The 13,193-nt window shown below is 41.2% G+C and overlaps 1 protein-coding gene across 4 annotated transcripts in view; it reads left to right on the top strand.

Moving 5' to 3' along the window:
* The window catches only part of LOC114552899 (C-myc promoter-binding protein), an 88,636-nt gene that overhangs the window by 43,423 nt on the left and 32,020 nt on the right, over positions 1–13,193 (top strand). For all 4 annotated transcript variants that reach the window (XM_028574008.1, XM_028574004.1, XM_028573996.1 and 1 more), the window contains 6 exons: positions 2,533–2,599; positions 3,562–3,620; positions 3,985–4,129; positions 5,128–5,303; positions 6,346–6,446; positions 7,844–8,059. In XM_028574008.1, the coding sequence (XP_028429809.1) occupies positions 2,533–2,599; positions 3,562–3,620; positions 3,985–4,129; positions 5,128–5,303; positions 6,346–6,446; positions 7,844–8,059 (764 nt within the window). The remainder of the gene's footprint in view (positions 1–2,532; positions 2,600–3,561; positions 3,621–3,984; positions 4,130–5,127; positions 5,304–6,345; positions 6,447–7,843; positions 8,060–13,193) is intronic.

Below are 13,193 nucleotides of genomic sequence, written 5' to 3'. Positions count from 1 at the left end.
TCTGAACTTACCAGACTGTTGTAACTGTTCTATTATTTGCCTTTACCCACTTAGTCATTATATCCACATTACTGATGAATATTTATCAAAAATCTCATTGTGTAAATATTTTGTGAAAGCACCAATAGTCAACACTACAATATCATTGCTGTATTGATATCGAGGTATTTGGTCAAAAATATCGTGATATTTGATTTTCACCATATCGCCCAGCCCTAATTCAGCCCCCCTGAGTCAATACATTGTAGAACCACCTTTCGCCGCTATTACAGCTGCAGGTCTTTTGGGGTATGTCTCTACCAGCTTTGCACATCTAGAGACTGAAATTTTTGCCCATTCTTGTTTGCAAAATAGCTCAAGCTCAGTCAGATTGGATGGAAAGCGTCTGTGAACAGCAATATTCAAGTCTTGCCAGAGATTCTTAATTGGATTTAGGTCTGGACTTTGACTTTGGGCCATTTTAACACATGAATATGCTTTGATCTAAACCATTCCATTGTGGCTTTGGCTCTATGTTTAAGGTCGTTGTCCTGCTGGAAGGTGAACCTCCGCCCCCATCTCAAGTCTTTTGTAGACAACAGGTTGTCTTCTAAGATTGCCCTGTATTTGGCTCCATCCATCTTCCCATGAACTCTGACCAGTTTCCCTGTCCCTGCTGAAGAAAAGCATCCCCACAGCATGATGCTGCCACCACCATGTTTCTAATGGATTTGTTTCAACAATGGCTTTCTTCTTGCCTCTTTTACAAAGGCCCGATTTGTGGAGTGCACAACTAATAGTTATCCTGTGGACAGATTTTCCCACCTGAGCTGTGGATCTCTGCAGCTCCTCCAGAGTTACCATGGGCCTCTTGGCTGCTTCTCTGATCAATGCTCTTCTTGCCCGGCCTGTCAGTTTAGGCCATGTCTTGGTAGGTTTTCAGTTGTGCCATACTCTTTCCATTTTCGAATGATGGCTTGAACAGTGCTCCGTGAGATGTTCAAAGCTTGGGATATTTTTTTTATAACCTAACCCTGCTTTAAACTTCTCCACAACTTTATCCCTGACCTGTCTGGTATGTTCCTTGGGCTTCATGATGGTGTTTGTTCACTAATGTTGACACTAACCTAACCTCTGAGGCCTTCACAGAACAGCTGTATTTATACTGAAATTAGATTACACACAGGGGGACTCTATTTACTAATTAGGTGACTTCTGAAGGCAATTGGTTGCATTGGATTTTATTTAGGGCTATCAGAGTAAAGGGGGCTGAATACTTTTGCACGCCACACTTTTTTTCACAGTTTTTTATTTGTAAAAAAAAATTTGAAAACCATGTATAATTTTCCTTCCACTTCACAATTATGCGCCACTTTGTGTTGGTCTATCACAGAAAATCCCAATGAAATATGTTTGCATTTGTGGTTGTAATGTGACAAAATGTGGAAATGTTCAAAGGGTGTGAACACTTTTTCAAGCCACTGTATAGGTTTATGTTCTAACCACCAAATAAGTCAAGTTTTGTGTCACTTTGGCATGGCGATGCGTCTAAATATTGCAATACCCACAAGCCTTGGCCGCCATTTCTATGTAGAAGAAGCCAGTAAGATGCTTTGTTGTTCAATTGGTAAACATTTTTGCTGACGGGGGCGTTAGTGGCGCATGTTAAGCTTGGTAATTGGATACATTTTGCCGAAATGCACCTTGGGAGTTGTAAGTACCTTCTCCTCTAAATATTTTTATGTACACAGGGCTGTACTTTTTTATTTAATTTTATTTAAATCAAAGAACCAGACACTTTCTAATGCAGTTTTTCATCTTTTGTACTGATTTTGACCAGGTGAGTTTCATTCTGTAAAAGTGCTCCAACTGTGAGTCAGGTAACGTTGTCTATGGGAAAAATAAATGGGACTTTTACTTCTGGAGCCAGAGGCGCCTGTAATAGCTCTGAACATTTTGCAACTCTATTATTTCAGCCAATAAGTCCTCTGTTCTGTCGAAATGCTGCCTGATAATTGAATGATAGTGTTTGACAGGATTAAAATCACTGACAAGGGCAGGTAAAATTAAAATCCCCCACCTCCCCTAGAGAGATAATATACATATATAGTGCTTTTGTCAACGGGCGTGACAAGAAATTTACTATATGGTGTCAACCTTACTAAATCAAAGGAGATATTATCAATATGTGATATGCAGTGCATCGGGACTGACAGCAACACCTGATGTTTATTTTTGGTATTGTAGTGGAAATGTTTTCCATTTTTTCTTTACACCGGAAGCATCTTTGTGCTTGCAAATGTAATACGCGGTGTAATAATCCAATCCAGGTCCAGAAATACAAAATCCATCACCAACACTGTATCATGTTTTAACTTGGAATATATTTACTTGACATTACCTCGGTTAGGTGATTTGTAACAGAATGTTCATGCTTTTCATGTTTTACTGCTGCTCATAACTCTAACCTGTCTGAAAAGCATTGCCTGATTATTTGGCTGCCAACTGCTGATATTTTTGGCCTCACATCCCCCTTATTTCTTTTTTTCCCAGGCACATCTCTCATTTTATGCACAAAGTTCCCTTCCCTTCCTCTCAGAGGCCTCGCATCCTGGTGCAGGTAAGTTTAGATCACACGAGTGATGGGATGTTTGCTGCATATTGTGCACGTTAGAAATGGGTGCTTATCATTTTGCAGACAATAGTGTTGTTTTCTGGAGGTGTTTAGAATTGCCTGTGGGGTGTAGTAGTTTAGGTCCTCCATTATGGATGAATATTTAAAGGGTGAGGCTATTTGCACCCCTGGTAGGCTACAATTAGCGGTGTATGCTATTCGTACCCCAGTGCACACAGCAATGTGTTCTATTAATACCCCGGTGCACATAGCATTGTGTTCTATTAATACTCCATCTGGTACCATCCATACTACTCATGTATTACACATTTTTGGAATATTGCTCTGTGGCCTAAATAAAATCGTTGCAGTGTCCAATATTTCGCACACTTCAGAGAGACGTTGATACATACACTTGCTTGGTTCTCGACCTGGGGGGGCACGCCCTGACTTGTGCAATGGCATGCAAATTATCCAATCCAAAATAAAAGAAACAAGATCTCTTCACTGGGGAATCGCACCCCAGACTCCTGGGCCATAGCTCACTGTTGTAACCACTCATCTAGCAGTTCAAGTGGAATGTAGTACAACCGTTGACCACTTGGTGTCTTTAAGCCTCGGTTGCTAGGTAACCATACTGTATACAAAAAATAGGTACTAACTAACAAACTAATGGTTGTATGCTTTCACTGAAGACCGCGCAACTGTAGTATCCATTTTCCGCTAGAAATTCAATTGTCATAAACTTTAGAGACAAAACTTTCTTAATATGCCAGTTTCTGCTGCCATGATTTCGGTGGACGCAAGCAACATGTTTTTGTTGTTACGTCACAGGGGGTGAATAGCTCAGCTGTGTGGCCTAGGCTATTCGTACCGGGGGTGCAGATAGACGCTCTGATATTGAAATGATTCAGTGCAGGCGTATTTTTGCTCGGTTGGTTTTATCTCACTTTCCAGCTTTTCTGCAGCTTTCCCCTCATGACAGCCTGATGTTGAGCCAGCCAGTGTTTTCTCCTTTACCGCTCAGGTAAGAGCAGCTGCACACATGTTCTTCTGGTGATATCTGACAGCACATTCTGTAAAATGTAAAGGAATTATGCAGTTTATGTACATGCAGAAAAACATAGTTCAGATGTGTTGATTTGTTTGATACCTTTTCAATTAGAAAGCACAAATAGGCCTCAAATACTGTATTTAATCTTTTCTATATTATCAATTTTGAGCTCCCTTCATACAATTGAAAATGGAAAACAGAAAATGCCGAGTTCAGTCACAGTATTATTGGTCTGAAGATTCTTTTGGAACCCAAAATATGTTCAATGGTCAGAAAAAGACCCTGTTCTAGTTCCCTTTATTGAACTTGAATTTAGTACATTTGTTTTTTTTCGTAGTGGCGGTCGGTTTTCCATGCTGCTCCAGAATCTCGGACCAGAGAACGCCGTCACCTTGCTGGTGTTTGCCGTCACCGAACACAAGATCCTGGTCCACTCGCTACGACCCGCCGTACTGACCAGCGTCACTGAAGCGCTGGTGTCTGTAAGTCTGAGTGGTTATTTAGTTCCCTCCAGGGGTTGCCTCACCATATTGACTTCACACTCTTTATGCTGCTGTCCTCTTCTTTGGTCAAATGAAATGTGAAAGAAAGATATTTCAGTTTAGTTAATGCACTTATTAGTATTGTCTTATATGGTTGTTCTAGTTACTGTGTTGGTCACCGTCAGTTAATACATAATACAGCACAACAAATATGCATCTTTTTCTGATTTAAAGAAAACAAAAATATATACGTAGAAAAGAATAAAATTAAATAAGTAAACAAATAAAAAATCAGGAGAAAATAAATACATGGAAAAAAAATTCTAATAAAAGATGTTTGCATTAAAAAGTGGACAAAATAAATAAATTAGTGAATAATATGAATAAAATCAATATAAAAGAAGACTGGCTGAATATATTCAATTAAATTTTATAGTTCTCTCAAGACACTTGAGATACACAGATAGACCAAACATTTACAAAGACCCAACACTTTTCCCACGAGCAAGCATTTGGTGCAGCAGTGGCGAGGAAAAACTTCCTTTTAGGCTGAACCCTCGGACAGACCCGGGCTCTTTGTGGGCGGCATCTGTCGCTGCCGGTTGGGACACGGAGACACTGATACAGGTATAGAGAAACATGATTCATACTAATTATAGCAGTTGGTTTGATGAACAGTGGCAGTTATAGTAACAATAAAGATAGTATAACTATGACTAGAAATAATCGTTGTAGCAGTTCAGGGCGTTGCGGAGTGCAGTAGGGCATGACAACAAGACCACGGCAGCTGCAACCATGATTTAAGTGCGCCCCAATCCAAGGAAAACTGCGAGGCGAGAAAACTCCTAGAGAAAAAATTCAAACAAACCGTAAACATTTGAGTAGACTGTTGACCTGTTTTGAAATCATTCTAATTGACCTGCAACATTTGACAAAGGAGCACTATCTTCCTTTTTTTTTTTTTAATCTCACTTTCTCATCTTCATCCTCGTCCTCAGATGATCTTCCCGTTCCACTGGCCGTGCCCGTATATTCCTCTGTGCCCCCTGGCGTTGGCTGACGTGTTGAGCGCCCCTTGTCCATTCATTGTAGGAGTGGACTCCCGCTACTTTGATCTTTATGACCCCCCACCAGACGTGAGCTGCGTGGACCTGGACACAAACACCATCTTCCAGTGAGCACAGTACACACACAACTTCCCATTGCTGTTGAGCTATAATTCAATGAAATTTGATTAATAGTGTCAAATCACAACAGGAGTTATCTCAGGGGCACTTTACAGATCAGGAGGACTTGACTACACTCTATAATTTACAAAGACCCAACAATTTCCCACGAGCAAGGATTTGGTGAAACAGAGGCGAGGAAAAACTTCCTTTTGGGCAGAAACCTGGGACAGACCCAGGCTCTTTGTGGGCGGCCATCTGCCACTGCCGGTTGGGACACGGAGACACTGATGCAAATATACAGAAATATGATTCACAACAATTATAGCAGTTGGCATGATGCGCCGTGGCACTTATAGTAACAATAAAGACAATAGAACTATTTTCATGCCAAAAATGAAGCACCCAATCTGCGAGGCGAGAAAGCATAAGGACTCCGGGGAAAAAGTTCCCCGGAGATAGGTTAGTAACATGCATTAAAGGGACATGAATGCACACAGATGGAGAGAGAGAGAGAGAGAGGAGGTCAGTGTATCATAGGAAGTCTCCCTGCATTCTAAAACTATAGCAGCATAACTAAGAGCTGGTCTGAGATCTATTGATGTGAGGAATAACATCTGTAAAAAGACAGTTTTGCAGAATCTGTCTTTGTGACTCAGTTGATTTCTCATGGTAAATATTGAAAGGAGTAACTACAGGGGCAGTAAGCCACATATATACTGTACCGCACTTCCAGCTAAGAGCTCAACATTGTTTCCTTTGCTGCATCTGTTTTTTTCTTTCCAGACCACATAACTGCTAAGTCATGAGTTCTAAGTTTAGAGACCGGGCCATTTTCCTGAAGTCTGGGTGGAAATGGTTATTTTTGTAGTGTCAGACCCGCTTTAATATGAAGAGAATGCATTTTTCAGTATAGTGTTCACATAGTTTTGCCTCATTACCAGCCAGACAGCGTTAGGGTGGTCTGAAGTCCTCTGGCCCGACTGTTGTCCATGTTGGTTTAGGCCTCTCAGCCTCTCCACGGCTCACTGGGTGTTTCTGCTTTTCCAGCAATGAAGATAAGCGAGCCCTCACATGGAAGATCTTGCCAAAGAAAGCCTGTAAAAACCTGATGAATGTGCTGAGCAATCTTTACCAGCAGCTGGTTGACGGTGAGTTCTATGCTGATCGGACAAACGATTGTAAAAATGTGTTAGATTTTGTCGTATTAGTTTCATGATCAGTCCTGCATGCAAGTACACTTTCAGCAAACCTTTTTATTTTGTGTTTAGTTGTATAGAAGGTGGCAGGGCTGTCACTTTTTAAAAGATTCAAGCTCAAACTAATTTGAACTAACACGTAATTTGTTCGAAACATAGACTGTATATAAAGATGGTCACATGACAGCTCCCCAAAAGTGAAGTCAAAACATCTGGATCGCCCCCTGGTGAAAGGCTGCGGTATAGGTTCTAAACCCGCCCACTCCATGTTAGCGGATGGGACATGGACAAAACTAAAAAAACAAAGTACCCGTCAAATAAATTGGTTGGTTTCTGTCATTTTTGGTAGTTCTCATTTTGATTTGTTAGAAGTGTTTATTTTTTATAAGTATGGTTGTAATTAGTTATTTGATGCTATATGAACGGGGTGAAACGTCATAATTGACAGCAGCTAGATTGACTCGCGATTGAGTCATGCTAGTGTCTGGGCGGGACCTTGATACCGCGGCTCCACCGCCCGATCGCTACCGCGCAGACTCTGACTCCAAATGACGTCACCAGCGCATGATGGCAGCACCCGTATCCGGGATATTTTGGCTTTATTTTTGTACAATGGGAGGAAGTGGAGACTCGTCGTCCCTCTCAACATACAGTCATGGTCCGAGCCCACATATGGTGTTGCATCTTCTTAAATGATATTTCTAACTTCTGACCTTCAGCGTAATAAAAAGTGTCTTCTTTATTTTTTGGGGATTCTGTTGTCTTTACAATTTGTTCTCCATTCAGTCTGTACTCTCTCAAATCCACTAATTGAATGCCAGCAATAATCCCATCATAGAATAATTTCCTTATTACCCGTCTGCCCCACCATGGTGCTCATTGCATTGTTGTCGACTTTCTCTGCCATTTGTGGAGCGTGCTCACTGGGAGACCATGGAACCTGCTGCTTCTTGAGCTGCAGAAATTGAATAAATGAATTTTCTAAATCAGTGAAGTTGAAAATCTACCCAGTTTCTGCCAGAAGTGCTTAATATTGATATGCCTGCCAGTAGTTTTAGTGGAGACATTTAAGCCTTTAAAGGACTTTCGGAAACTCTGATATCAGTTTATTTTTCCCAAATATGCAAGCCTAATTCTCATTTGCGATATGAATACTTACTTTAAGCAGTGCTCTGGCCATACTGTAAGACCTTTTAATACCTGTCCTTTGATCATAACAACTTAATCAAAATGCAAAAAATGTATCATTTTCAGCGGCAGAAGTGATGATTCAACCTTTATGTTGACATGTAGAGATTCTAATACAGTATGTAGCGACAGCTGCTGATGTCCCCCCCACCTGTCTTCAGGTCAGCAGCGGCCTGATGGGCTGATGGAGCTGAGCATGAGTGAATCGTCAGAGCTGAGCTGTGGGAAGAGCCTCCACGCCCTGGAGCTGGAGATCCAGGAAGCCTTCCTGCGCTTCATGGCGGCTATTTTAAAAGGCTACCGCTCATTCTTACGACCCATCACCCAGGCGCCCTCTGAGAAAGCCACAGACGCCAGTTCGCTCTTTGACTTGCAAGGTACGTGGAATAGAGTCACTCTGACCACTTGTAGCCAAAGCAACTATTTAGCCACATGCGGTGTGTTGGAGCCAAACAGCCAGGTCAGAGTCACAGAGGAAACCGGGCGAATGGATGAACCCAGCTGTCTTTTTTCCCCAGCAGCCCCCTCAAACTCATCACACACAAACCAAAAACAAGTCCCATCTATGAGCCAATTTTTTTTCTCTCTGAAAGAAATGTATCTGAATGACGATTCCCACCAAAGTGTTTACTGATCACAGATGGTTTGAGCTTTGCTGCTTTAATACCAGTAATCTGAAAGACGTGTTCTTTGCAAGACCAGCCAGTCCACCACAAACTCCTAAGAAAGATGGAGCTGATTGAGCGCTTCGTAGAATTATTGGTTTACTGTGCTTTCTTGAGAATAAACAGAAGAAAGCCCATAATAACTGCTTGAGTTAGACACTTTTGTATTCATTTAAATAGAATATAATCCGAAGGAGCTTTGACATGTTTCGACAGGTGTCCTTTTGATGAACAGATTGTAAAATTAATGTTAATAGATAGTACGTGGATTCTGAGTTAAGATTATTTTATCAGACTTCTATTTCCATGGTCAACAATAAACTTTCATGCTCAAGGATTTTAAAACGTTTGAGACAAACCATTTCAAACTAAATTAAATTTCTTTTGGCGCCAACCTGTTTACACTGGTCTCTGATTTTCTGATCTGGACATTTTCTTATTCTTATGGAGCTATTTTTCTGATCATTTGTGGAAAGGGTTCAATGTCAGTCAGTCACTCTGTCAGGTTTGGTGGTATAGCCCTGTATCAAATTGAAGATCACTTCTCAAATTGCTCTACATACCCATTACAACATGAGCTCCTCCAATGTCCCTGCTTGCAGTTTTTTCTACAAACATCTGGAAATCACTGGGGTGACCTCCCATGCGTCGTCAGTTGCTTAGATCATATCACACATATATGCAGTGGAAATGGGGCATTATGCAGGCTCGACTTGCTTGGAAATGTTCTTTTTTGGTTCACTATTAGCTAAAGTTATGCATATATCCTGTACTTTTTTTGGTATCACCTCAGTTGAGGTTCTAAGCGAGTCGAGCCAATACCAAAAGGTGGAGTTAAAACACTGCGGACCACTGATTGGTCAGAGAGAATCATCACTAGAATCATCACTCGACATCCTGCACAAACCCGCCATTTTTAAATAGGTAATCTAATGTCAATAGCCACCAGAATTATTTTATTCACTAGATATTTTTTTGAAATGGCAGACTGCAAAACCACGTTGTGGTCAATTGACGACGTGCTAGTCTCGCTGGCTACTCCACACAGCATGGGGGATGGGAGGAAAACGTGCTTTGGTTTGATGGCATTTCTTAAAAACCATTCAGAATCGTCATGGGCTGCGCTAAGCTCCGCACAGAGCCGCTGCAAAATAGTTGTGCGAGAGAAAACTCTGATTGGACAGATAGTCTAGCTAGCTATCTGGATTTACCCTGCAGAGATCTTAGGAACAGTCAGTAGTAGTTCTTATAAATCCACCGAATTTAAAATTCCAACACAAAGAAAGCAGAAGGAAACGGAAAATACATTCACCCGCAGAATTTCCTGCAGCACCGGAGTATTCAGAGAGACCATGGGCGTTTCCCAATCTGTGTTCTTCTATTGACTTGTGTTCTTGTGTCCCTGTGAAACGTCATCTCGTGTTGCCAAAGTACTGTCCCAATACACAAGTTCGCATTTCGCCAAGAACAGTTAAAATTCCCGGATGTATTCTTGACACGCCCATTTCCCGAGGATACATCGGTTGGTAACTTGTATGAAGTTCGCAGCACCTGTATCCCAAAATTCATTTCAGCATTCAATGATGGTTGGATTTCCAGTACATAGACAGCCCAAAAACGGGACAATTTTAACAATTTTCGCCATCTTATACATCACTAAATTCACTTCTGAGAACATTTTAGGCGAGAAATGAACGGTTTATATTTCGAATATAGGCAGTCTTGCGAAAATCTTTGCCGAATTGACAATTTGCTCCAAAGTTTTCGGAGTTTTCGGAGCTCCGTAAAATGACGCGGCCGCCAGCTTGCGCCTGCCGGGGCTGCTTGCTCGGCGCTCGGACAGTCACACTCGGAGATCCCGCTGTAAGACCGAGGTCTTTTAGACCGGTCCCGTTAACATGTGGTTAACTGTCTTTTCGGAGTTAAACTCAACAAGCGCGCGCCAATTTAATTTAAACTGACTTAAACTTATATGCTAATAATAGTAGGGATCACGTTCCACTCTTTTGAATAAGTAAGAGGTGTTTGAGCTAAACCATAAACAATAAAATTAAAGCTCAATTAGTTTTATTTTTCAATATTATTGCAATAGTTGTAGCATTATGAGGTTTTCTTGTCTGGAGATTGTTTTAATACAAAGTGGTTATATTGTTGTGGTTTTTATTTCTAGCTGGTATTTTGGAGCCCTGCAGGTAGCCTCTGTGCTGGGAGTGTTGAGCAATAACAGGAAGAAGGCATCGTCTTAAACTGTTAACAGCGTTTTCTGTGCTTGTGAACTTGTGAGTTAATTCTTCCAAGAACAACCAGCAAGAACGTTCTCCCCAAGAACACAAGTCCGTAGTTTGCATTCTTGGTATTGAGAAATGCCCCTAATCTAACTTCTAAAAGACTTGGGTTTAGGAAAAGAAAAACAATAAATGGATGGGTTTAGGAAAGAAACATTGGGGAAAAACGCCAGACACGGGACGCGATCCCAGCTCTCCTGGGTGAAAATCCTGTGTTTTACCCATCTACCACCCCCAACCAACCTCACTCCGCGGACTTACGTTCCTTCATACTACTCCCTACGGCGCAAATTCACACGTAATGTAGGTCAAAGGCGGCCGAATGGCGTTGATAAACACGCTAAAAAGCAATTATGCGTCTTGATAACACTCAAAAACGGCAAATGAATTGGCGTGTCATACATACGCCACTTTATAAGATCAGTCTCGATTACAGCAGTTTCACTATGACAATGAGCTAAGAATTCCGCCTACATTGAGAGGGTACTATCTGCCGTGGAAAACGAAATTGAGGACGGTACCTGGTATCAAAAGTGAGTCGAGTTGAGCTGTACTATGCAGTGAAAATTCAGCATAAGTCAAGGTTCTTGGGACAAAGATGCAAGCTGATTTTTATGGCCAAGTCGGTGAAGTCAGTTGTACAGTTCCAGTGCATGATTGGTGCTAATGGGTCCATGAATATATAAATACGGCGTCATCTGTAGCACCGTTCTCTCTACAGCTGGCCAGCCTAAAAAACAGATGGCGTTGTTTAATACATGAGCTTTCCTAACTGTCCATCCCCACCGCTCAGTAAATACACACAGAAACTGTTTGGATAGAAAGGCTGGGATTTGAGAAGATGCTGGGTTTGAAGGTTCAAGGCTGTTTGCAGACTGAAGGTTAGTCAGTTAGAGGCGCAGCTGCTAAATGCTCCGGAGGCGTGAGTGTGGCCTCTGGATGGGAGCCCACGAAAGCTGGTTGACATCACAGCTGAAATGAGTTAGGGTGAAGTCATGGCTGCTCCGCTGGAGGATAGCTGTAGCCAAGGCCACGTCCAGTGTGAGTTAAATGATACAGCAAACAGAAATGGCTGCAGTACATTACATCATGACATGACGAAAGGTGTAACAGCTAGTGCATCATGTGTATAAACTCCTGACCTAATATCTATAACAAAAAAAATTACAGAATGTGTTTGTGTAGACTTTGTTTCCCTGCTGCCCCCTTAAAAAAAAGAAAAAAAGAAAGTTTCCTCCATATGATTAAAGTGCTTTCAGTCTAACATCTGTGACTTTAACAGATTGCATCTGGATTTCCTTCTGCTTTACAAATTGTGGAATTGGGAATTGTTAGTTGAGGTTTGTGTGATATTTGTTACAATCACAACAAATCTAAATTCTTTGAGGACCTATTTTGGTCTACAATATCCCATCACCACTGTCGGGGGTTGTGAGCAAGCAGCAACCTCCAGCGCTGAAAAATAAAGCCAATGCGAAGTCCCAAAACTGCAGTTCTTCAAATTTCCCCCTTCATGACAAGTGTGGGGTATAGATGTTGACATTTAGGACTTTAGGGAACTCTTGTCCATGTTGACTTAAAAGTTGAGTTTCAAAGTTCAATCTTGTCCTGTGGAAAACAAGTTGACAAATCAATTTCACCTCAAGGTTTATTTAGTAGCTGTTCTGGAGTTGTGTCACTTTGTGAAGATCACGTCATATGATCAAAAGCTCCAGAACAGCTATTAAATGGACCTTGAGGTGAGATGGTGTTGTCCACTATTAATTCAATAATTTGTGTTTGTCAACACTCAGTTTAGATTTTTTTTATAATTTACCATATTCCTTATGGAATGACTCAGAGCTTGTCAGGGTCAAGGTTTTAATAAAAAAAAATGTGATCCTTTTGGGTTGATGTTTGGAGGTTTCAGTGTTTTAGCATTTTTTATATTTAATCACATAATGACTAACTATGTAATAATGGCTAAACTAGAGGCAAGTGTAGTCAAATTAGTGATATGAAACAAAGAAAAGCACACTTTCTATTTGAAACGCTTTAACCAGCAAATGTAGGAATAATGTACTTGATTCAGCAATTCAAATCAACTGATCATTAAATCACTAGTTAGGACACTAGGATGCGTTTTTTTAGACTCTCCTGGAAGGCGGTACCTACTGAAGAAAAGACTGTATAGTGAAGTTACTGAGAAGTTTTGTTCAGAGTCAACATATGGTCCAGTTTCAGGATTAAAATATTTATCAGCTTCAGGAATGGTTTCTCTGCAGCGGCATGTCAGTGTTTGGCTTCCACCTCTGTGTTGTGAGCCAGTGGTCATCCATCCTGCTTCCAGTCTCACAACAGCAGCAACCTATTAGTCAGTTAAGCTGCTTTCAGCATCTATTACGGAAGCTATTCACCATGTTGTCGTACATCCCAAATTGGCCATTAGACTAATAACATTGTGTTGGCTTGCATTATCCAAAACAAGACAAATGGAAGAGATAGATCCTTCTAATGGCTTTCTTAACCACACAATCACGTAAATTGCTCTTGTGAGGAGTTACCTCTTTTCTGTTACGGCC

This window comes from Perca flavescens, chromosome 1 (genome assembly GCF_004354835.1).
Source record: "Perca flavescens isolate YP-PL-M2 chromosome 1, PFLA_1.0, whole genome shotgun sequence".
Classification (NCBI taxonomy): Eukaryota; Metazoa; Chordata; class Actinopteri; order Perciformes; family Percidae; genus Perca; species Perca flavescens.
This window is presented reverse-complemented; position numbering and strand designations above follow the sequence as displayed.